General features: G+C 45.9%; 1 protein-coding gene across 2 annotated transcripts in view; it reads right to left on the reverse strand.

The window, feature by feature from the left end:
* Positions 1-4469: 4469 nt before the first annotated feature.
* The window catches only part of LOC138526243 (arylsulfatase H-like), a 642213-nt gene continuing 621494 nt past the window's right edge, over positions 4470-25188 (reverse strand). The window contains exon 10 of one of the 2 annotated variants that reach the window (XM_069636732.1): positions 4470-12947. In XM_069636732.1, coding sequence (XP_069492833.1) covers positions 12571-12947 — 377 coding nt within the window. In that variant the 3' untranslated portion in view covers positions 4470-12570. The remainder of the gene's footprint in view (positions 12948-25188) is intronic. The other variant, XM_069636733.1, reaches the window with a different exon arrangement.

The following is a 25188-nucleotide window of genomic DNA, read 5'->3' on the forward strand; positions in this document are numbered from 1 at the left end:
GGGAAGTTTAAAGGAAAACTGTGTGTCCTCAGCATAACACTGGACATGAAGAGAGAAGGAGGAAATCAGGTGAGCAAGAGAGCCGAGATAGATACTGAAGAACCATGGTGATAGAATAGAGCCCTGGGGGACGCCACAGGTAGAGAGTGTGGTGCTGGAGGAGAAATGGCCCATTTGCAGCTGGGACGGGTGGTTAGTTACGAATTTTTAAAGTGCCTCCATCACTGGGCGGCAAAAATGTCACCATTTTGTTCGTCACTCCCATTGGGCTATTGCTGTTGCCTACGTTCACTATGGCTAACCGTAGAAAGACTCTGTCTCTTTACAACAGGGAATTTGCTTTCTGATTATATCGATTAGTACTGGGTACCAGACTGCCCCGGTGTGCATGGGTTTTAATGCGCAGACGCCTGATTGTGCTGAGCAGTTGCACACCATTGAGTGAATGCTGACATGAAGTTGATAGTCCCTTTTCTAGCTTGATGGACAAGAAATAGTCACATGATCGGCCTTCAGGTCATAAGTCTTTCCATCGCGGTCACCTGACAACATTGGTCCGCTATTTAACATGGCGCGGATATGGCTTCCATGTCGCCCGAGCTTCTCTGACGTCCGGTAGACTCGGGTTTTCCCGCGAGCGGCTGTACCTGAGCAGGAAGGCTCCTTCTGGAATGGTGAGTGGGTTTCTTATGACACACTGATTGACCTCTTAGAACGTGGCACCTCCTCATTGATGAGCCGTCTTCAGTATTTTCTCATTTGTGAGCCGCCTTCAGTACAATATGTTGTTACTCCATTTATGTATAGTCTGGCTTCTGCGCCTTTAATCATTTCTTGGCCGCCACTGCAAAGGAATTAATTGTATTACCATGGCGGGCGTTTTCTCCGTGATCCATTACTTTAACTTTGGGCCCATTTGTTCTGCCTGACCTATATTTATCACTGCCATTTGTGGGATTTGGGATTGTCTGAGTAGACCATCTTTGTGAACTCTCTCTCTCTTTTATTATATAGAGAACGTGAGAGCTGTGGTGGTTTTTTGACTCCTCTAAGACCATTGCGCTAATGAACAGAATCATTGGAGGACTGACATCTTCCTTCAAAAATTCTCTCTATTCTGCAACTAATCAGACACTGCAAGGTAACACTGATTGGGTTACTTGGGTAGTTTAGTATAAACCAGTACCTATATGTGGTAGAGATCAAAATACTTAATCAAATAGTTTTGGGGTTCCTAATGATGTATTCACTTGTTACAGATTGGACAATTACCATAATTTGGCTGACTGCTACGCAGCTCAGATTTCTCGGGACACCGCATATTGGTGCAGCAGTTTTTCCTGTTATTTGTATCAGGAACTTCCAGCTGTTTTTCTTCGCTTTGAAGGTCAGTGACCTAATCAGGCCCACTGTTTGTTCATTTTATGTAGTATATTATCTAAACTCGGACCATTTCTTCTTGGTTCCAAGACATAAGATGTGTCTTCCACCCAATCCACGGGACCATGATGCATTTGCACTTTAGACTAAATAGGCTTTCACGTCGACCATGACTTGTGGGTTCTCTCTAGCACTATGGGGCATCAATTATAATGGTGGCACTTTTTAGCATGCAAAGGCCCCCCTTGGAGTTACGGCACAAGGGTGGGGGCAAGCTGTCTTTCTTGTTTCAAATTATTTCCAGTAAATATCTTAATTGTTTGACAATTGGAGGTTCTCCCCACTTGGTTACTCTAAGACGGGGTCTCATGTATGTATGTCACCCTGTCTTTTCAGAGTGTAATTGCTTATCTCCTGATGAAGACGTAACTCAATTAAAGTTAAATACGTCGAAACCGGTTGAGAAACCAGAGATGAGGATGATTTTGGACACTGATGTGACCCATCCCAACCCATGACCACTTGTGCAATTTGTTGTGCTCTCTTATATATTGATTATATACTTTTCTTTTTGTCGAAGACAATAAGTAATTGATTGTTATGACTTTTTTAGGATAACGTTTTTAGCTTATATTTGTCACTGTTGTGTATGTGAGAATGGCTAATGGACGCATGTGTATGAATGATATGAATGGTATGTAAAATTATCTGTTCTTAAATCTTTTCCTGCAATGTGAAATTGTTATGAGTGCTATGATTAAATCATGATTAAAATTCTGATATTTAAATAATGAATCAGGTCTAATAAAATTCCTTGATTCCTTCTTTCAAAATTGTATCCTCTGGATCCTTTTTTCAGAGATTAGTAGTATGCTAATACCCTGACCCAGAGCGTGGGGTCTCCTGTGACTTTCAGATAAATATAGTTACGAAGGAGGTCAGCTAATCCAGTGCCCAGTGAGTGATGCCAAGGTTGTCACAGAATCGTTGTAAGAGGATGGCATGTTTGACTGTGTCAAAGGCAGAAGATAGATGGAGGAGAATGAGAACAGCAGGAGAGTTGGAGTCAAGATTTGCAAGCATGGTTTCACGGGTGTTCAGGAGAGCAGTTTTCGTGCCTCTGAATGCCTGCAATCCAGATTGATGGTCATGAAGGCAGCCAACAAGATCAGTGCGGGAGGACCAACCTTTCCAAGAGTTTAACCAGGATGGGGGTAGTAGAGATAGGGCGAGAGTTAGCCGGCAGGAGGGGTCAGCAGATGGACGTTTTAGGAGAGGGTGCACAAGGGAGTGTTTGAGGGATAGAGGGAAAGAGACGGTGTCAAAGGAATGATTACAGAAGTCGTAAAGAGTCCAGCGAGAGCGGAAATGTTGTCTTTGATGGTTCTGGAAGAGCAGGGGAGCACGTGTTTAGAGGAGGCCTTCATAGAGCGGACCACTTTAGAGACCTCATCCAGTGCTGTGGCAGGAGGGAGGAGAGTGAAGGGGTTGGGATGAGGGAGGCCAACGGAGGCTAGGGATCAGGTGTGGGAGATTGGATGTGGGTAGAGAAGATTGCGGACAGGATGTCCTGAGTTTTGGATGAGAAGTGGGCAACCAAGGAAGTGCAGAAAGCCTGGAAAGGAGGAGGTAGAGAGGTGGCGACTGCAAGTGGATTGGCGAGTTCCTGGCAGATTTAGAAAAGTTTGGCCATGTTATTAGTGGCTCCAGAGATGCAGGCTTGGATGTGGGCCTGCTTCTTGAAGCGGATAGAGTTCCGGTATTGCCTTTGGAGTAGACAGCAGACCAGTTTGTCAGAGGATAAACCCAAGGTCTGCCACTTCCATTCAGCAGCTCTGCACTTGCATTTCGGAGATGCTAGATCAGAGTCATACCAGCTATCGTTCTTGGAGGCAGGTTTTAGGTGGATCCTCAAGACAGGGGCAAGGATGTCAAGGGTGTTAGAGATGGCAAGGTGCAGGTTAGCAAGTACAGAGTCAGAGGGAGGCAAAAGCAGCAACTGACACTTACTTCATTGGTTTGGATGACTGCGAAGGAGACTGGCAGTGTAGGGGGTGGCTCGGATAGAGCACAAGGGACCCCAGTTGGGAGGAAGGAGAGAGTTGTCAGACCAGGAGAGCGGGGTGGCGACTGGATACGAGATAAGAATTTCACCAGAGATGAGGGCATCAAGAGTGTGGCTGGCAGAGTGAGTCAGGCCAGAAGGAAGAATAGTGAGAGAGAGAGTCAGAGTCACAGAGGACACAGAACTGAGAGGTGGATGATTCAAGAGAGTCGATGTGGATGTTGAAGTCACCAAGGAGGAGGAGTTTGGAAGAAGCGGTCGAAAGGGATGGGGCAAGGTCGGCCAATTCAGAGAGGAAGAGGGAGATAGGGCCAGGGGGACTGTAGGAGTTGGCGAGGGTGAGAGAGTAGGCGAGACCCCCAGCCTACAGACAAGGCATTCAAAGGAGGAGTAGGATTGAGTAGGAATGATGGAAGCAGGGCCCAATCAGGGAAGATGAGGGCCACTCCACCTCTAGGCCTGTTTGGCCTCGGTTTGGAGAGGATTTTTTAGCTCTCAGGATGGAGAGTATGATGAGCAGTGATAGAGATGGCATTGAACCACATCTCAGTAAGGTCGAGCACGTCCAGGTCAAAGTCTTCGAGAAGGAGACAGATGTCGGAAGAGTTTTTGACAGCAGAGTGAGCATTCAGAGTAGCTAAGTGAAGGTGGTTAGCACTTTTGAAGTTATTCAGAGTTGGTGTTCAGGGACGTAGTACTCCCATCAGTGGCGGTTGAGAAGTGAGGGGTGAGTAAGCAGGGGTGGCAGGAGAAGGGAGAAAGTTTAGGAGAGAAGGCAGGTGCCGGTCGTGAAGGAGAATAGTAGGTTGAGAACCTTTGACCATGATAGTGCCATTGTGATAGACATTACAGACATTTGTCTCAGGTGGATAGCTCAGGGGCAACATGCTAGCCTTGTAAGCAAGACGACACTGAGCAACACAGGTTCGATCCCCGGATCCGCACTTAGAAAGCTTTGGGTAAGAAGCGTGTTATAAATAACCTATCATAGCAATGATACAACTAGAGGATGAGAAGTATGTAAGGAGTACTTCCCACATGGTGCCAACCAATATTTTGTATTTTATTTATCTTTTATAGAGCGCCTTAAACCAAAGCACTGCTCATTAAAATAAAAACATGGTACAATAAAATTGAGTAGGCAGTTAAATCCAGATGGCAATCACTCAGGGTGTTGAAGTAGGTGTGTTTTTAGAGAACCATGGAAAAGAGAATAGGCAGTAATAGAGCGAAGAGAAAGTGGGAGCGCATTCCAGTGGAGAGGAGCAAGAAGTAAAAAATATCAAAAACGAGACTGAGCACATGGGGGATGAGGAACCAGGAGTCTAAATTGGGAGGAAGACCAGAGAGGGCGAGAATGAATGCAGAAAGATATGAGCACAGTAAGATAGTTGGGAGCAAGGCCATAGGGAGATTTGAAAACAAGGCAAAGTTAAATTTAATTTGAGAGTGTAAGGGCAGCCAACCAAGTGTTGTGAGAGACGAAGAAATCGAGACCCGATAGGGAAGAAGACACAGTGGACGGATAGAAAAGTTAAAGACTGATTTTAGATAGGTACGACAGGTTCTGGGAAGACCAAACAGAGTGGTAGAACAATAGAAAAGCCGAGAGAAGATCAGGGAGGAAATTAAAAGTTTGGATGCTTGAAAAGTGAGAAATGGGTGAGCTTTGCGGATGTTGTGGTGATGAAAATGACATTAATGGGTGAGATACAAGGAGAAAGAGTGGAGACCAGATGGGGCATGACGGGGTCCATAAGTCAGGAGAGGGGACAGTGAAGAGGATGTCTGTAAAAGTCTGTCTGGAAGTGGCAGTGAAGTAGGTGTCAGCGATAGGTAGGCCTTGATTAGAGTCCAGGAGAGCTTATTAAATTTTCTTTCTTCCAGACTTCATGAGCGAGGTAGGATAAGTGATAGAATAGCAGTTAAAATAGATAGGAGACATGAAGATTGGCATAAGGGTGAGAGGGAGAGATAAGCAAGGGAGCTGCACAGGGCACAGGGATTCACAAAGTGGCCTCGCAGCCAGGCAGGCACGGAGGGAAAGGTGTGCAAAGAAAGGCAAGCAGAGCACAGAATACAAAGCAGATCTACATTTGAATATCCAGAAAGCACTAGAAACAGCACAAAATGGAGGATGGAGTGATTTTAAAAAAGCACACCTAGATTAGAAATTCCCAAAAATCACTACAAACAGCAAAAGGAAACAAATGGCACAAAGCGAGATATACGTAAAGTGTAGGGCAGATACACATATCAAGTGAGAAGAAGAAACAGCAGTCAGTCTGTAGGGCCAGGGAGGCTGTATTCAGTAGGCAACCAGGTAAAGGGTGGTGGTCTAGGAGCAGGTGATCTGGGCAGTTTACAGTTGCAGCATAGTTGCACACTCATTTTGTTCATGCTCCCAAAATTCAGGGATACAGGTAGTTTGTTCATTGTGCAGTGTGGGTTGGAGAGCATGTTGCAGGTGCTGCGGCACAGAGGTGCTCCCTCCAGCTCCCGACAGGGCCAAACAGGGAATACCCAGAGGCCTTAAGGATGGCCTTGGGGAGCGGTCGGCATTCCGCCTGCCGGCTATGATTGGCTGAAAAGAATGACGCCCCAGCCAATCGGGTGGCGGGTCACAATGCACCAGGAGGTGCTTGCTTGTAGGCGAAGTAGGGGTCGGGCATCTTAGAGAGGCCACGAGGAGGCCAGGGCCCAGATGGGCAAAACCTTTGTATGCATTGTCTTTCTTTGTCTACAATAATTTCTTACTTTACTACAAATAGTAAAACGTGAGGAAATGTGTTTATTATTAGTAGTTTAGGATTCCAAAGATTAAAGTTTAAGAGAATTGGCCTAACTGACAAATATTTGTACAGGAGCAAATGTGGAGCAGCATGTAGCATCTTGAGGCTGTTGATGCATAAATGTGATCCACAAAAAATGTCTGAATGGCATCTCAGAGATGCTTTAGGCAGCTCTGGATTTCATCTGGATTCAGTATTTGCAGATCAAGTAGGAGGTAGAAGGTGAACATCTTTGTGAACTTGGCCCAATATGTTTAAATTTCAGCAGATCCCAGTTTTTAATATTTTATAATTTGTTGGGCTGTCTTTACATATTGCAGTCACAGTTTTTAAACATCTTTTTGGACTCTAAAGGCTGATGTCTATGCAATAACATGTTTAATGTTTTGATTCAACATCTGGACAAAAAGATCAGTGTTAGGATGTTCGTGTAGCATAGCGCATTGTAACAATATCAATGCAATAGCAAGCACAAATAACAATATTTAAGGATAGTGCTAGTGAACCCCCAATTGGGAGTCACTCACCACAGCACCACTCAACCTACAGCCCTGGAGCCACTATAATTCTAGAACTAAGGATAATAGTTCTATAACTATAGCAACCCAAAGACACCTGAATGCTGCCAATCTCACATTTTACCCAAAACACATTAGAGGCAACCACTCACACCATGGGATTGCCTTCCCACTAGAAATAATCTATGTATAAGGCATGAATGGAATGAAACCCAAAGGAAGATAAAATATATTTTTCCAAGTACCCTGCCTCTTTGCTCGTCCCCTAGGCCGGAAAGATCTGGGTTCCACCCTTGAGTCCAGAAGGCTTAACAAGCAGGGTTGAGCAACGCCCTCCATACCAAGTTCTCCCATTTGCCACCCTGATAGCCTTGTTGAAGACATTTATCACACTCATTGGGGAGGTATTCCTCTTCAGGTCTTACTCTTCAGGTCTTCAGGTCCTGTATATAACCTGATCCTCTAACTACTCTTTCATATATCATATGTAATTTATTGCAACCATGTATCGTAACATATCATATTGTATACTCTTGCAAGAAAAGCGCCCAGATGCCTCCGACTTTGGCGTGCTCTACAAATAAATAAAATACAAAATATCCAAGAGCTTCGGGATAACACAGTCCCACTCCCTCTGCTCAATATCCTTGCAGCGTTCTCTCCACTAGAAGTCTGCTTATGTTCTTTGTTTACACTTCCGAATACCTTCGTGGACTTCCATGTTCAATATCTAGAATGTGTTGACGCACAGCCAGAGGAGATACCATTTTGTCACCCCTCCATAGAATATCATATTCCATGGGTAGCTCGTCCTAGATGTAGCACCATCTTTTACATCAAAGGTGCTATATCTCCACCTTAGAGAGTCTGCTGGCCCCCCACGCTTCTCTACTCCCTGCTATCACTTCATTCTCTTCCCTAACTATGGCCAACCCTTTCTCAAACCCCACTTGTTAGTTACCCACTATTTACACTTGGTCCTTATCTTGCATGCCATGGTCAGCCTAGACAAGCAATCTGCCATCTTGTTTTTGCGCAAGGAACATTTTTACAAAACGGTGCTGAGGCTGTGTGCTCATGGTTATCAGACACTCCTTCAGGGGGTTGTGATGGTACAGATCGCAAATGTGATGCTCCACAAGAAAGACCAGAACTTTTCCATGGCCCATTTCAAAACGAATAGTTCCATCTCGAAGAACGGGTAATTGTTTTCTGAGCCTTTTAGCAACCTGGAGGCAAAGGCAATGACCTTCTCTCTTGTTCCTTCTGCCTGTATCAGGACAGCGTCAAAACCCACACCACTTGCATTTGTACTAATGATGGTCTTCTTCCTCAGTATGTAATTAATTAATGCTGGTGCATTCTCCAGGTCCATGTTTACCTCATCAACCTCCTCCACGGATGTCATTTAGGGGTCACCAGAGGTCGCAACTGCGATCTCTGAGGTCTCCCTTGCGACCTCTGTGTTCTCCCTTGTGACCTCTAAAAAAAATGCAAGCTCCTGGCCTGTGGCTCTTTACTTCTGGGGTGGCTGGCTTTCTTGTTCAGGCACCGTAAAAAAGAAGGAAAATGAGAACAGGAGTGCCACAAGTCTAACACTTTCAGCACTGACCCTAAGAATAGGAATAGCAAATAATGTGTCTTTCTGGAATTCTATACAATAATTGCTAGGCTCATTAAATGTTTATTTCAGGCACACTTCAGGGGGTGAGTCACTGATTTAGTCTGTTCTTAAACGCCTCACTCAGAACTTTCATCCTTCTGAGGTCGATAAATGAGTACCAACACAGGTTGGGTGAAATTGGGTGTATATTTTGTCTATATAAAGCGCTTAAGCGTAAGTGCTATATAATAACACATCATTATCATTTGGTCATGGACGTCTGCTTGCATACACAGTAATTTGGTAACATGGGCTTATACACACTGATCTTAACGCTACATATGGTGATCCATTCTTGTATGAAATGTACATCACATAGTGATATCGTAACTATATTTTTCGTAGTGTACAATGCTATGTGATACCACTTCCTGTTTTGTCAAGGGGTGAAATGTCATGTTCCATCACTACCTGCGATATCTCTTCGGGGCGGGATCAAATGACATCACTTCCTGTGATGTCATAAGGGGGTCAAGGGTCGTGTGAGGTCACTTCCGCTACCTCTGGCCTTTTGGTGAAATGACGTCCCTGACCTCCTCCTTGCAATTATCATCCCACGCACGTGGGATGCCCTTCCTGAAAAGAGCCCTGATGTTTGCAGAGTTGCAGGGATAGTCCTGTATTAACTTGCCTAGAAAGGATCTTAGTTCCCTGTTCTTTGTATTTTTAATAATCTTGATGGTATGCCCTAAATCCTTTCTCGGTTACATACATTTTTAAGATGTCCCATGACCTCTGATATCATACTGCCCAATCCAATCCCTTCTAAACATACGCTTTTATTTGCTGAGTGTAATGCCATATTCTCACAGAGTAGGTAAAACCTCATCTAGCCTGCCAACAAGTTCCTTAATCATTGCTCCAAACACTAATTTATTGTCTTGAAAAAATAAAAAACAGTATGCCTGCCTCGCCATTGAAAAGGTGGTGCAAAAAAAGATTGAGAACGAAACGCTGACACCAACCCAAATGGCCTATATGTGGACTAGTTTGTTTATAAGACCCTATGTCTGGTGCTTCGCACTCTTGAGGCTCAAGGAGATGAATACCTGTGTGCCAAGTTCTCCCGCTATCTCCCGGCACGGTCTCTGCGCTCAGCATCAGCCGGTCTTCTTCTTGTCCCTGCATTTTGGTGCGCTCTCTGTGCGGTGCGCGATTTTTCTGTTGTCGCTCCCAGACTTTGGAACAGTTTGCCCCTACATCTGAAGAATCTTGGAAACCACCTTGCCTTTCGAAAGGCTCTAAACGCTCATCTATTTTAACTCCTGGGTTACTGTAAATTTGATCCCTCCTTCCTGCAGCGCCAAGATGCCTTTGGCGAACGTGCGCTTTTAAGAACACCTAACATAACATAACAAAACATAACATAACTAGTAAATAGCTCCAGAGCGATAAATGAAGAGGCTTTGAGGCTCTATGCAGCCATATCTGGTAGTAAGCAGAGAAACAAGAGAACATCCCCGATTCAGCCACTTTGGCCAGCTTCTTATTGGTATTGGGTAAAGGGAACCGTCGAGGAAGCCAAGAATTTAGTTCCCTGAGCGCTGCACATAGCTAATGATTTCCAGTAGGGTTTCTCACCACAGCAGCACCAAAAATCCTCTCTGACTCCTAGCTATGCTCGATTACACCTTCCCTTTCCAGTTTTTGCAGCTCTTCCTTGACCTCTAGATTCATATGTACAATTGGCCTGCAAATCTCATTTAGTAGTATCCTGTGACTAAAGCCTTTAAGGCATCTGGCCCCACTTCAAAAACATTAAGTGTGACTTCCTGTTTCATGTCCGGCATGCCATCACCAATTCCGTGACATTGAGATCTAATTTGATCTCTAGTTTCTTTTGGTGAGACCACCTTAACAGCGAGGTGGAAACCTTCCAGGGCACATAGAACTTCAATTGTGTATATATCCGCATGAAGCTGAATTCGGCCCTCTCACTTCCAAACAACGCATCAGTAATGACAGGTTTCTGTCCACCACATAGCTGGCTTCCTCGGGGGAATTAAGGTCATCTTTGAAGCCTTTCTCCCACCACTTTCTTTTCACAATCAGCTCTTCCAGTGAGGGCCGGACATGGGGCAGTGGTGTCACATTATTCATCGCTCCCTCTGCACCAACAATGGCACTGTACATGCCTGAGTGATCTCCGCCATTCAACCCAGTACGCAGGCTCCCAGTGCCAGCGGTTGATATAGCACTCAAGTCATATCTTGCCCACTTTTCTGACTGGCACCCGGTAAGGTATCAGGGTATCTTCTAGTGTCTGTTGCATTTTTAGATCAGTCGCTACTTTTCCTGGTGCTCTTTCGTAGTTCATCGTTGACCGTAGCACTCCTGCCAACATTCTACATGGGCGCACGCTTGCTTGCTTGAACTGCATTGCTTGAGCATGCTTATCAGGAATAGTTCCTCATTGCGGTTCCAGATGAGCTCATTCCTGCATTACTTGTCATTCTACATGGCGCTGCTTATGTTGCTTCTTTGGCAGTAACTTTAATATGTCCGTGGGATTCTAACTGTCTCTTGTCAGGCAGTCTTTCTGCATTTACTGCAGGTACATGCCTCTGCAAGACTGCCCTTAGATGAGCTATGTCGTGCATCTTCACTGTGTCTCATTATTCTGGGAAGACGGATGTGCAGTATTATTGTTAGTAAGTGCGGCATGCTGCTTCTTTTCTGGAGCATGCAGCATCTCCATGCCAGTTGCAAGGTAATGTGTTTGTTTTCTCCTGCACGGGCGTGGCCTGCTGTGCTGCCGCTGTCGCACCCTTTTTGTCCGCTTCCTCCGGGTGTGGTCTCAGAGCCTGGAGGTTCATTTCTTTGCTGTGGTGCCCCTCTGCAACCACGTGGCGTAAGCACCCTTTATCAAAAATGTGTGTACTTCAGAGGAGAAGATGGGTCAGAAACAACTCTGGAATGTCTGATGGCGTAGAGCCCCAACCCACAACTCGGGTTCTCTGGACCGGTGGGGTCAAAGGGTATCTGCCTCAGCCCTCACGTTTCTTGTCGTCACCAGATCGTGAAGACGGGACGAGTAGTGGGTTTGCATTTTGTTTAAGCATAGTGTCAGGAACCCTAGAGGTTGTGAACCACTCACCACGTTGGGCAGGTTTATATGATATTGTACATCAATTTGGATGTTTTGAAGTGGGTGTGCGAGTGTGTAGATCCCTTGTGGCAATAAAAGAATTCTTTGAGTAAATTGCGGCAACAAGGTGGTGATGTTGTAGATGTCGAATGTATTAGACATGCCCTGCATAGATGTTAGGTTGCACGGGGCACTTTAGAGACGAATGAATGGGTGTGAATGTGTGCTTGCACATTTGAGTGAATTGTTGGGTTGTTGAGATAATGTATTTGTACTGTTGTTGATAAATGCTGTGTTTTATATTGCATAGACAGGGTTGAAGAAACTGCATTTTACTATACGTGATTATAGAATTAATTCATATTACAATGCATTTTTGATACGCCATTGCATTTTTTGACTTGTAATTAAAAGATTGGAACTCTTACATTGTAGTGCTCTATATGCATGTGGGTCGTGTGTTAAAAGTGAACCACTAATCACCCCACCTCCCAACTGTTGGCCCTGAAACCTCTAGAGTTCACGAATAAACATCAAAGTTCTACAACCAGAATACTCCATGAACACCATGTTTGCCTCAATACGCCATGTATATTAAAGAATATCGATTCAAGTTAGTGCAAACATATTAGAATTAATCTATCGCAGGATCCCTCCGCTACAATCCATTATACGTGAAGGTATTTAACTTTATGGTGTGAGTATTTATTTTCGCTTTGAATGATCCAATGAAATGAAGAATACTTTGTGTGAACAATGTGATTTACCAGATTTCAAGTGCTCAGAAAATATTGTATCCATCAAATAATATGATGATGATATCTCGGGAGGATAGCTCAGATGCAACGTGCTCACCTTGGAAGCAAGACGACACGGAGCAACAGAGGTTCGATCTTTGGGTCCACGCTTAGAAACCTCTGGGTATTAAGTGCGTTATAAATAACTTATCATATGATGTGATCATATGATATCATATAAACATATGATATCATATGAAATCATATCATATCATATGCTGAAAAGTAGAACCAGAACTTCAGGCTTAACACCTGCCACTCAAATATTTAGTCATTGCTTAATGTCTTTGTAGTCTTGTGTTCTGTATCGCACCAGCACATAGGAAATGTACCACAGCATGGCTGCAGCCACGGCTTCCAGACATTGTTGTTGACAGAGAGCTGCTGTGGCACTGGTGTTATTGTCTTTCGATGGACCTCTACGGCTTGGTCAATTCTTCGTATTATCTCCTTAAATCGGGGCTCAGTGTGCTGGGAGAGCGGCTCAGCCTCGGAGGGATCTCTGGTGAGTTCAAACAGCAGAGGGGGGTCGTGAGTTGCTACATGATCTCCGTTGCACCCGCATACCAATTTATTATAGCAGCCTCCTGTCCCCTCTGGATAAAATATCGGTGTCATGTAATGAGCCTTCCAAGTTGCACCATCTGAAAGAAAAACAGTAAAAAAATAATTAGCATTACTCTAAGCTGTACATAATTCTTTGGCTAAAAGGAACATTCATAATGCAGGCAATTTTTCAAAACTGATATCCACAAAGTTACTGCTTCGAGAACTCTTTGGTGGTCTAATGCTGAAGCATCACTTCTACACAATTTGTCTTAACCCAAAAATTCTTTTGAGACCACACTTTCCACTAATACAATTATACAAAATTAAAACAGTAAGCAATGATGAGGCAGGATGAAGCTTGGAAGATCTCTGTTTTAAAAAAAGTTCTGCCCCACTGAATACCCCTTTGACTTCAGTACTCCCTTTGAAATGATCTTGAACCCCTACATACTTTTTGAATCCACTCAGTCAACATGCATCACCACACACGCTACCATGCATATTCACCTTACACTCCAAGCAGTCTCTCAGACGCACACAGACCCTCACACAACCAGGGACGTCATTTAGGGGTCGCCAGAGGTCGCAACTGTGACCTCTAAAAAGAAAACCAAAACAACATTATTATTTTTTTTTTAAATGCAAGCTACTGGGCTGTGGCCAGCACCATGTGGCTCTTTACTTCTGGACTGGCTGGCTTTCTTGTTCAGGCCCCTTAAAAAAAAAGAAGCAAAATAAGAACAAGAGTGCCACAAGTCTAACACTTTCAGCATTGACCCTAAATAAGAAAGAATAGGAATACCATATAGTGGGCTTCATCATGAGTCTGGCGGTAACCCTTAAATGCGGCGCTAGCGCTATTACCGCCGCATTTAAGGATCCACCAGATCATGGCTTTGGCGGATTTCCCCCCAGCTCTGGTCTGGGGGGAAATCCGCGGCAAAATTGCCGATTTTCGGCGCGATTACTGTCGGCGGGAAATCCGCCGGCGGTAATAGCGTGATTTTACCCCATTGTGCCCAATGGGGAATGAGGAATTCCCGAATGGGCGCAATGGGGAATGGGCAATAACCCTTCCGCCAAACCTGTGATCCGGCGCTAATAGCGCCGGGAGGGTTTGGCGGTAGGGCTATTAGCGCCAGCGCTAATAGCACCAGCGTTCCCGCCCAACTCGTGATGAGGCCCAATGTGTCTTTCTGGAATTCTATACAATAATTGCTAGACTCATTAAAGGTTTATTTCAGGCCCACCTCAGGGTTGAGTCACTGATTTAGTCTGTGCTGAAACGCCTCAACTCAGCATTTCATCCTTCTGAGGTCGATAAATGACTATTAACACAGGTTGGGTGATATTGGGTGTATATTTTTTCTATATAAAGTACTTAAGCGTAAGTGCTATATAATAACACATCATTTTCATTTGGTCATGGACGTCTTCTTGTATTCACAGTAAATTGGTAATATAGGCCTTCACACAATGATCGTAACGATTCATATGGCGATCCATTCTTGTATGAAATGTAGATCACATTATAGTGATATCGTAACCATATTTTTCATAGTGTACAATGCTATGTGATGCCATTTCCTGTTTTGTCAACGGGTGAAAGGTCATGTTCCATCGCTTCCCGCGATATCACTTTGGGTGGGGTCAAATGACATCACTTACTGTGATCTCATCAGGGGTCAAGGGTCGTGCGATGTCACTTCCGCTACCCCTGGCATTTTGGTGAAATGACGCCCCTGCACATGACGAGTACCAGACGTTAACGGTGAAATAGAAGAATATAAAGCACACATTATTGGTGCCGGAAGTAATTGCTCAGTGTAAATGCAACATTAATGATGCATGACATAGTACTTAAACTTGGCCAGGAGCCACCAAATCCTTGTCCCATCTGGTATCACTGAAGCATCCTCCCTTTCACCACATACTAAAGCCAAGGACCTTGGACTTCACCCGATCCAGCACTGCCTGATAGGAGGCAAGATGGAGAAAGAGGTCCAAAGCGCAAGCCTACCGAATCACCAAACCTCAACCCGCACCATCTCTTGGGTCAGCAGACCCTTACAAACGTTTCACTTGCTTAAGCGCTTAATATTCCATAACCAACCATCCGGTATATTCACACAATCGGTTCTCATGCCAATTCCTTCCAACGGGTAACTAGATTTGGACTAGCCCATGACAATGTATCATGGAAATGTTATCTTAACCCAGTCAACCATTTTAAGGTGGGGATGCCTGTTCAAAAATGGCCATTTTGATATGGATGCCTTTTCGAAAATGGTCATTGTGATAGGGATGCCTTTTCGAAAATGGACTTCAATTTGTCCTGCATCAGATTTTTTCTCTTCCTCACCCATTTCAAAATCTCACCCTAATGGCTGTCTAAACCCTCTTGGCGAATTGCAGCCCTGCATCACAAGCACATCCTACTTCTGGCCTTTCTCCCATGCCTTAATGCAAAAGGAGCAATCTGGTTGATACCGGTCTGCTGGTTTGGGGATGATCTATGACCCTCTTGTGCTGTTTAATGCTGCAAGACTGCAACACTTTATGCATGCCACCTGACATGAACTGAACACCACTGTCCCTCAGATGCAGGGGAAAACCTTTGTGCAAACATACCTTTGTCAAGAAATTAATAACGGATTTAGTAGTTGGTTAGGCTGAGAAGTCGACCTCCACACATTTCGTGAAACAATCTACTAAAACGATGACATATTGCATCTCATGCACTGAAACAACAGGGAAGGGTTCTTCAAAGTCAACAGCTAACTGCTCAGTGGGTCCTCCTGGGACTTTATGGGAAGGAATGAAGTGTGGTAGGTTGACTGGGACTTATCAGTGGATTGACAGACGTCACATCTATCCATGTATTCCTGTATTTACCTATCCAGTTGAGACCCCCAATGAGTGTCTTGCACCTTGCACTTGGTCCATGTAGAAACTAGGTGCCCTGAATTTGCCATGGTTTGGGGGGCATTATAAACTTGTCGGCATGCATCAACAAGCAGCCTTTGAGGGACCATCGGGTGTTATCTACGTGCAAGGCTGCAACTGAGTGGGAAGCTACCTTTGCAACATTCGACCATCCCTCACACAGCTCACTAAGCATATCATTTCTTGATCATCATTTATAGAACTTATCAACTCATAACGAGGCACAGCAAACTCCCAACTTTGCAAAATTGTATGTGTGTTAACCAGGCAAACATCAACGTTGTCTCTGTTTTCAGCAACCTGCGTGACAATCCATCTATTCCCTGGTTCCTTCCATTGGGAATGTATTGTATTGTGAAAGTATATCCAAAGAGCATTGCCACTTTTCTAGACAGGAATTGTGAGACATTCAACTAGCCACATATAGACAAGATGTTGACGAGAGGCTTGTGATTAACAGCCCAGGAACAAGACAACATCTCTTTGTGAATTACAGAGTCGTTTTTTTTCCTGGCAAAGGTGTCCTCGATGTCAAAGCAATGATTCTGCCTGTTTAACAAAACCTTCAGTTACTATGACCCCAAAATCGCAGGGACTCGAATCCACAGTTTTTTTGCATACATCATCATGCTCAAATGATCACAAGGCATGCTCAAAGGATCACAAGGCATCCTCAAAGGATCTCAAGGGAAGGGCGGCCGTCAGCAGAAATGAGATTTCTTCAAAATGTTTCTGTTGCTCTTCTCCCAGATGAAGTGGTCACCCTTATTCAATCTCCTTCTTAAATGTTATGTTGAGTCTATGAAGTTGGCTATACATCTTGAATAACATTCTCATAAATCCAAAAAGACGATAGACCAGGCCAGTGTCGTGGCCTTGTCAAGAGGGGTTGGGAACACCTCTCAACCTGGGGCAGGGGCTAGCAGGGTGAAATCCAGGGCCAGTCATTCCCAGAGGACACAGTGGCAGTTAGAGGGCCCCGGTCCCTGCCCCACTTGTGCCAGACAGTTTATATGCAGTAACACTTTGTCTCACACAATTCTTTCTATCTATTCTAGAGCCAGTACACCACACCGGTGTAACAAAGAACCAGCAGAGAGAGAGGTGCCCTCAAGCACCACATGCTGTCCATGCAAGGATGTCTGAGTTTTGGATGAGTCAGAGAAACCCTCCATGGTCCGATGCCAATCATGCTCTAATGCCTGAAGCAGACAGCCAGTAAAAGGAGAGAGACGGAGGGAAGGCATGGCTACGCCTATGTGGCTGGTGGGGCCAGACCATGCAACAATGCCCATCCAGGCCATCAAATTCCCACAGCCAATGGCAAGCTTCCTAGCACCCTGGGCCTAAGCCAAGGGCTGCAGACGCCCACACAGACTGTACTTATCTAAGGTGAATCTGGCTCATGGCCCCCTAATACAAACCTGAAAACTGTGCTATCCGGGCCGGTATCATTACTCTGTGGTGGGCACGCTCAGAGAAAAGTGGCAGATCTAAGCCCATTAGTTAACATCTTTGCTGCTTGTAACACCTCCCAGGTGGGAAAGACTGGGCGGGATTCAGCAGGGCAAGTGCCCCAATGGCAGGCGGAGGGGGACTTAAAGAGGGCAACAGGAAGCAGGAAGGTGTGGGTTGTCTGGGTGAGGTGTCAAAGGAGGAGATGTTTGCATATAAAGAGCCCAGCAGGAAGGAAGAAGGTAAAGCAGAATATAAAGGTGATTTTGGGAGCCGTTGAGGTATTGTTTAGTTACTTCAAGGGTACTGGGCTGTGAGTGTGTGCATGAGAGGGTGATGAGTGTGGCTAGGAGAGAAAGTGTAGGGAGTGTTTGTGTGATTGAAAAGAGTGTCTGAGTAGGAGTTGGGTAGGAGTAGGAGTTGGGTCGAAAGGTATTAGTACGTTGAAGGAGGGAGTATTAGTGTGGAGGCGGGGTAGTGTGGTGGATGGAGTAGTAGTGTGCAGGAGGGAGTAGTAGTGTAGACGAGGGCACACTAATATCAAACGGAAGAGGCGAGGATGAGAAAGAGCGAGAGACATAAGAGGGACAGCGTAGGAGGAGGAAGAATAGAATAGAGGTGTGTGTAGTTTAAGGAGAAGAGTAGTGAGAGGAGAACAGACAGTGAGACGAAAGGAATAGGTGGGTGTGATAGAAAGGAGACAGATTCTGAAAGAGTATCTTTAAGGCATAATCCCAATAACAACTGGATAAGGTAGGGGCAGTTCAGGAAGTCCTTGAAAGGGTTTAAAGACTGCCTTTGGGTCTTCACTTCCAATTCAATCAGATCTTAGACAATTGGGGAAACTAATCAGTATCTGATAACCTGGTTCTAGGGATGTATGGGTAAGGGAGGAGGTGCTTTGCAGAATGAGAGAGAGCGAGAGAGAGCGAGAGAGGGACCTCCACATGGCCCATTGAAATCTTCATAAAAACCTTTCAACCATCTCGGAGCAATGGAGAGTTCTTTGAGCCATCTGTGACACAGGACGCTTGCTCCTTGATTCTGGTATAATGACACACTTGGTGGCCTGAAGGAGGTCTACACTGAGGAATAACTGGTTCCTGGAGAGTGCATGCCCTACGTACTTCACCTCTGGGCACCAGAAACAGGGCTTATCTTCTTGGAGTGTCATGCCTTGATGCATGAGTTTGTTTAGGACCTTGATTTACACCATGCTGTGGTCTGCCTGTGTAGCTCCACATACAAGGATGTCATCTTGAAAAACAACTTGCTCATTCTCTTAAAATGTGGTGGGAGGTCCATTGAAAGATGGCTGCCACAAGGGACAGGCCACACGGCAGTCCCATGTATTAAAAATACCCACCCAGTGTTATGAAATATGTTTGTAGAGGCAGATCAGGGTGGAGCTCTACTTGATGATAAACGGAGTACAAGTGTCATGATGCCTGCCCCCGGAAGACCAGACCAGGCCCAGCAGCCCCGGAAGCAGGCATCATGCCACTTAGAGCATGCCCAAAAGCCCCAGTTAGGGGCTGTTTGGGTGCAGTCCTGGCGCCTATGGCGCAGGCTCATAAAGATAAAGTCAGTCCTGGTGCCATGGGCGCCAGGCTCATTATTGATAACTTACCTGAAGCAGACCATGCTGCATACTCACCTGAGGCAGACCATGCTGCATGAAGACTCAAGCCAAATGAGGCTTAGGAGGGACTATTTTACTGAAGGGACTATTAGTTATTTGGGTGGGGCTGTGGAAGAATACTTACCTGGAACTTCTTCCAAGGCTATTTAAACCACGCCCGGACAGCCACAGGTGCTTCGCGTTATTCTGCTTGCTGCAGCGTAACGCTCACCGTGTTTTCAGCAGCTCCAGTCTTCAGCTACGCCCGCTTCAGTCCTGGGACTCCTGAAACAAGAAGAAAAGAAGGATAAAGGTCAGAACAGGAGTTTTAACTTTAAAGCATCGCTTCGCATTCCTACGGCGCCGCGCTGAACTCACCTGCTTGGCGGTACTTCAGCATTCCATCACGCTCTCTCCATCTCGCGGCCGCCCTCCGACACCTAAGGAGACAAAGACAGCAAGGTGAGCAAGAGGACTCTCTAAGGCTCTACAAGCTACCCCCAAGGACTTACCTGATTTACCACGGGGGGTACTCACCTCATCTCGGGTCGGCGCAGTCAACTCTGCTTCATCGCCGTACCCCGGCCCCTAAGGGGAGAAAGCAAAGACAATACAAGTTACCCCCCACAAAACGTACCTGATTTACCACGGGGGTCTCACCTCATCTCGGGTCGGCGCAGTCAACTCTGCTTCATCGCCGTACCCCAGCCCCTAAGGGGAAAACCACAATAGACTTACCTGAATCTTACCAATTGCCATTTGGAAATCTTCGAGTGGATTAATCGGCAACCTGCAAGGAATCGGACAGAGTGAAGATCAGACATTTGAACTCTTATGAACAATTGGACTTTAGAGTCAATACTGGAACTCACCAATTCCTCTACGCCAGTGAAGTAACTGGTCATCAACGCGCCCCTGCGGTCGACGCAGGATGGAGAGCTCATCCTTCCAAACCATCAGGTGAGACTAAGGAGGGGACATCAAGAGTGATCTGTGGGAAGACAACGGGAGTGGGGAAGGTGGGTTGACACTCAATTCCACGGGTGGTTAATTTCCCTTCTCCTTTGCAGAAGAATATTCCTGCGAGCCAGAAAAACTAGGCTGAGCGGGCCAGTCCAGTCAGTCATCTCGGCGCTACACGTCACGCTGGTGGAAACAACAGCGGCCCAGTTCCGGTCAATGCCCCCTGGGAACCAGGTGAGCGTAACAGAACGCGAAGTCTACCCACAAATACCCACCTGGGCGTCATGGAGACCTCGGAAACTGATCAGTTGGCCCAATTATTAGGGGAATTAAGGGCCGAAGTGCATTCCGCCCGCCAAGAAACCAATGCCCTCAGGAGGGAACTGATAGTGTCAAAAGAACGAACTGATGAGTTGGCCAGACAACTATTACAGAGCCAGGCTGGACAAACACCTCTACCAGGACTTGGGGCAAGTCCAGCTCCTGTACCATCGAGTAACCCGGTGCAGATAAATTTACCTGGAGCCGTTCCTTTGGCTACGCCTGAACGTTTTGCCGGAGACCCAAAAGGGTTTGCAACATTCATGAATCAATGCCGCTTGTACTTTTTATGTAGACCTGGAGCTTTCCCAAACGATCAGGCCAAGGTAGCCTTTGTACTGTCATATCTCAGCGGCAGTGCGGCGGATTGGTCCATTCCACTAGTTAACCAGGATGACCCGATTCTTCGAGATTTCCAGGGTTTTCGAACAAGCATGGAAAGACTATTCGCCCGACACTCCCGAGGACAGGCTTTGGACAACAAACTTTTATCCCTACGGCAAGGTAACCAGGATCTTTTATCTTACATTGCAACTTTCAATAGATTAGTAGTGGAAACCGAATGGCCTGAAGCCAAGCGAATCACGTTATTCCATCGAGGACTTCGGGGAGAACTCAAAGATGTTTTGGCCCAAATCGTGAACCCGCCTCAAGACTGTGCTGAATATATAGATCTAGTGGTCCAGCTCGATCACAGACTTCAAACCAGGAAGGCTGACCGAACCAAGTTTGAGAACAGGGTGTTGGTTAAAACCCACGTAAGCTCCAAGGGAGTAGATGTCTCAGAACCTATGTCAATCAGGGGGGTTAAAGGACCCTTAACCCAGAAGGAAAGAGATAGAAGACGGCAACTGCAATTATGACTATATAGCAGAACTACTGGTCATTTTCTTCAGAACTGCCCTGTAAAACCACCCAAGAAAGTTATAGGAGCAGCAGATGAAAACCATGTAAAATCTGACTCTGGAAACGACCACGCCCAGCAAGCGTAGAGGTCCGCTTGCCGAGCTTAAAGAAGGACACTCTGACCTCGCATTTCACCATACCCATGGTCCTTGTAGATCCAGAGCAGCCATCACGCATGCACGCGGTAAAGCCGTACGTAGACAGTGGAGCCATAGGAAATTACTTGGACTGGGAATTGGCTACCTGGATGAATCTATCTCTCACCCGCAAGACCACGGCCGATGTTGTCACCACTGTAGATGGAACGGAAATTGCCTCTGGACCCGTAACTCATTCCACTGCAGAGATGACATTGCTGAGTCAAGATGGGCATCGAGAGGCTATGGTGTTTGACTTAATCAAGGCCCCACAGTTTCAGCTGATACTGGGGATACCTTGGTTGGAAAAACATAATCCCTGTATTGATTGGCGAGAGAAGAAACTAACCTTCTCAGAATGTGCTCACACCTGCTACTCAAGGAAAACTCAAAACTCAGTCCTGGCCCCAGTAATTCCAGTAGCCATACAATTACCTGTTGAATACCAAGACTTTCAGGATGTCTTCCAAAAGGAACAGGCAAACACCTTACCACCTCACAGATCGTATGATTGTCAAATAGATCTTGTACCTGGAGCACAACCACCTTGCAGCAGAATCTATGCCCTTACGGAACCCGAAAATCTCCATTTGCGCCAGTACCTAGACCAGTACCTTGCTAATGGCTTCATTCGCCCATCCAAGTCCCCTGCATCTTCAGCTTTTTTCTTCGTACCGAAAAAGGAAGGCGACCTTAGAACATGTATAGACTACCGCGCACTGAATCAGATAACCATCAAGAATCGATACCCACTGCCTTTGATCCCAGAACTACTAGACCAGGTGAAGGACGCTTGTATATACACAAAACTAGACCTTCGGGGGGCATATCATCTGGTACGTGTCAAAGAGGGTGACGAATGGAAGACTGCTTTTCGCACCAAGTACGGACTATTTGAGTACCAGGTGATGCCCTTCGGACTATGCAATGCACCAGCAGCCTTCCAGTTCTTCATGAACGATGTCCTCCGAGAGCTTATCGACGTTTGTGTGGTCGTTTACATCAACGACATCTTAGTATACTCTTTATCAGAATCTGAGCATGTAAAACACGTCCGAGCAGTCCTAGAGAAGTTACGCCAGCATAAATTATATGCTAAACTGGAAAAGTGCATCTTCCACACTACGGAAGTGGAATTCCTTGGATTTATTCTGACCCCGAGAGGAATCCGGATGGATACACGAAAAGTGGATGCCATTCTTAATTGGCCTTCGCCAAGTTCAATCAAAGGAGTTCAAAGCATGCTTGGCTTTGCCAATTTCTACCGCAGGTTTATCCCGGACTTCTCGCACATTGTACATCCCATTACAACGCTATTGCGAAAAAACAAACGCTTTCTGTGGACAGAGGAAGCCGGGAACGCCTTCCAAGAGTTAAAAGCTAAATTCACATCTGCTCCCATATTAAGACACCCGCGCCCCGAGCTTCCCTACATAGTGGAAACAGATGCATCCAGTTCAGCCATGGGAGCAGTCCTTTCCCAAAAGGATCCCGAAACTAACCAGCTTCACCCAGTGGCGTTTTGGTCAAGAAAATTTTCAGCCCCCGAATTAAACTATGCCATAACCGACAAGGAGCTGCTGGCCATCAAGTCCGCCTTCAAGGCTTGGCGGCACTATCTACTGGGTGCCAGACATACCATCACGGTCATCACCGATCACCGCAACTTACAATACCTAAAGACAGCCAAAGCCCAATCTTCGCGCCAACTCCGTTGGGCATTGTTCTTCGCCGAGTTTGATTTTGTAATAACCTATCGACCAGGTTGTAAGAATGGTAAAGCAGACGCCTTGTCCCGGATTGGAATGGGAGAAGCTGAAATAACTTTAGAACCCGTACCCATAATTCCGGAACAGAGAATCCTTGGCCTGACATCCATACAGACACTGGAGGACATTCAAAACAAGATCCACCAACTCTTTGATTCCGTTGCCCTACAGGACTGGGCAAAGAAAGGTCCAGAGTACTCTGTCATCGATGATTTACCTTATTACCAAGGCCGGCTATTTTTACCGCAAAAAGAACTACAGGAACTTGTCATTTCCCATTACCATGACACCTTAATAGAAGGGCATCCGGGTATTGCAAAAACCGAAGCTAAAATTAGGAAGCAATTTTGGTGGCCCACCTGGCGAAAGGATGTGAAGTCATTTGTCATGTCTTGTGGCATTTGCGCACAAAATAAAGGGCAAAAGAAAAAACCTGCTGGATTATTGAAACCATTATACATACCACCTACCCCTTGGCATACCTTGTCGTTAGACTTTATCACGGATTTACCCCCGTACCAAGGTTACAATACCATTCTAGTTATTGTAGATCTTTTTCTAAAATGGGCCACTTCATTCCTTTAAAAGGGATACCTTCAGCTTCAATCCTGGCCAAGGAATTCCTTGAAAATGTTGTCCGCCTGCATGGATTTCCTTCAGTGTTAATTTCAGATCGGGGCAGTCAATTCATTTCACATTTTTGGAGGAAATGCTGCCAACTGGCACAAATTGATGTTAGGCTTTCGACCAGTCACCACCCTCAGACCGACGGTCAAACGGAGAGGACCAACCAGACTCTTGAACAGTACCTCTGTTGTATGCTACATCAGTCTGAGGGGAAGTGGAAAGACATTCTGTGGATCGCAGAGTATGCGTACAATAATTCCGTACACTCAGGAACTGGACAAAGTCCTTTTTTTACCATTTATGGGCACCATCCTCGAACCTCGGATTTGGACTCACCCCAGCATTTAGAGATGCCCGCAGTGGACCATCTCCACGCTGTTATTACACAAGCCTTTAAAGAAGCAACCATCCATTTGCAAAAGGCTAAGGAAAAATACAAAAAGGATGCGGATCAGCACAGAAGTGAAGCTCCTCAATACCAAATAGGGGACCAACTATGGTTAGCCACTAAGCACTTACCACTCAAGGGGACTCGGACCTTTAAACCCAGGTATTTGGGACCTTTTTCTGTCAAGGCAATTATTAACCCAGTGGCCGTCAAGTTGGACCTACCTGCTCATATGCGAATCCATCCCGTCTTCCACGTGTCTCTTTTGAAGCCAGTGCAACCAGGAACTAGGCTAACCACTCCACCTGAACCTATCCTCATAGACGGGGAGCCCGAGTTCGAAGTCAAGAATATTTTGGACTCAAAAAGAGTGAGATCAAAACTCTTTTACCTAATTGACTGGAAACGTTATGGTCCGCAGGAAAGGTCTTGGGAACATAGTGACCACGTGCATGCACCTCGTTTAGTGAAGAGGTTCCATCGGGAATTTCCAGACAAACCACGGCCAAGGGGGAGAACGACTTTAGGAGGGGCCTTGAGGGGGAGTGCTGTCATGATGCCTGCCCCCGGAAGACCAGACCAGGCCCAGCACCCCTGGAATCAGGCATCATGCCACTTGGAGCATGCCCAAAAGCCCCAGTTAGGGGCTGTTTGGGTGCAGTCCTGGCGCTTATGGCGCCAGGCTCATAAAGATAAAGTCAGTCCTGGCGCCATGGGCACCAGGCTCATTATTGATAACTTACCTGAAGCAGACCATGCTGCATTCTCACCTGAGGCAGACCATGCTGCATGAAGACTCAAGCCAAATGAGGCTTAGGAGGGACTATTTTACTGAAGGGACTATTTGTTACTTGGGTGGGGCTGTGGAAGAATACTTACCTAGAACTTCTTCCAAGGCTATTTAAACCACGCCCGGACAGCCACACGTGGTTCGCGTTATTCTGCTTGCTGCAGCGTAACGCTCACCGTGTTTTCAGCAGCTCCAGTCTTCAGCCACGCCCGCTTCAGTCCTGGAACTCCTGAAACAAGAAGAAAAGAAGGATAAAGGTTAGAACAGGAGTTTTAACTTTAATCCTTACCTGAATCCTGATCCATTTCGCCATGGAGCTGAAAGACAGAAGTCTTTGAAGCATCGCTTCGCATTCCTACGGCGCCGCGCTGAACTCACCTGCTTGGCGGTACTTCAGCATTCCATCACGCTCT

This window comes from Ambystoma mexicanum, chromosome 7p (assembly GCF_040938575.1).
Source record: "Ambystoma mexicanum isolate Mex_15411 chromosome 7p, UKY_AmexF1_1, whole genome shotgun sequence".
Classification (NCBI taxonomy): domain Eukaryota; kingdom Metazoa; phylum Chordata; class Amphibia; order Caudata; family Ambystomatidae; genus Ambystoma; species Ambystoma mexicanum.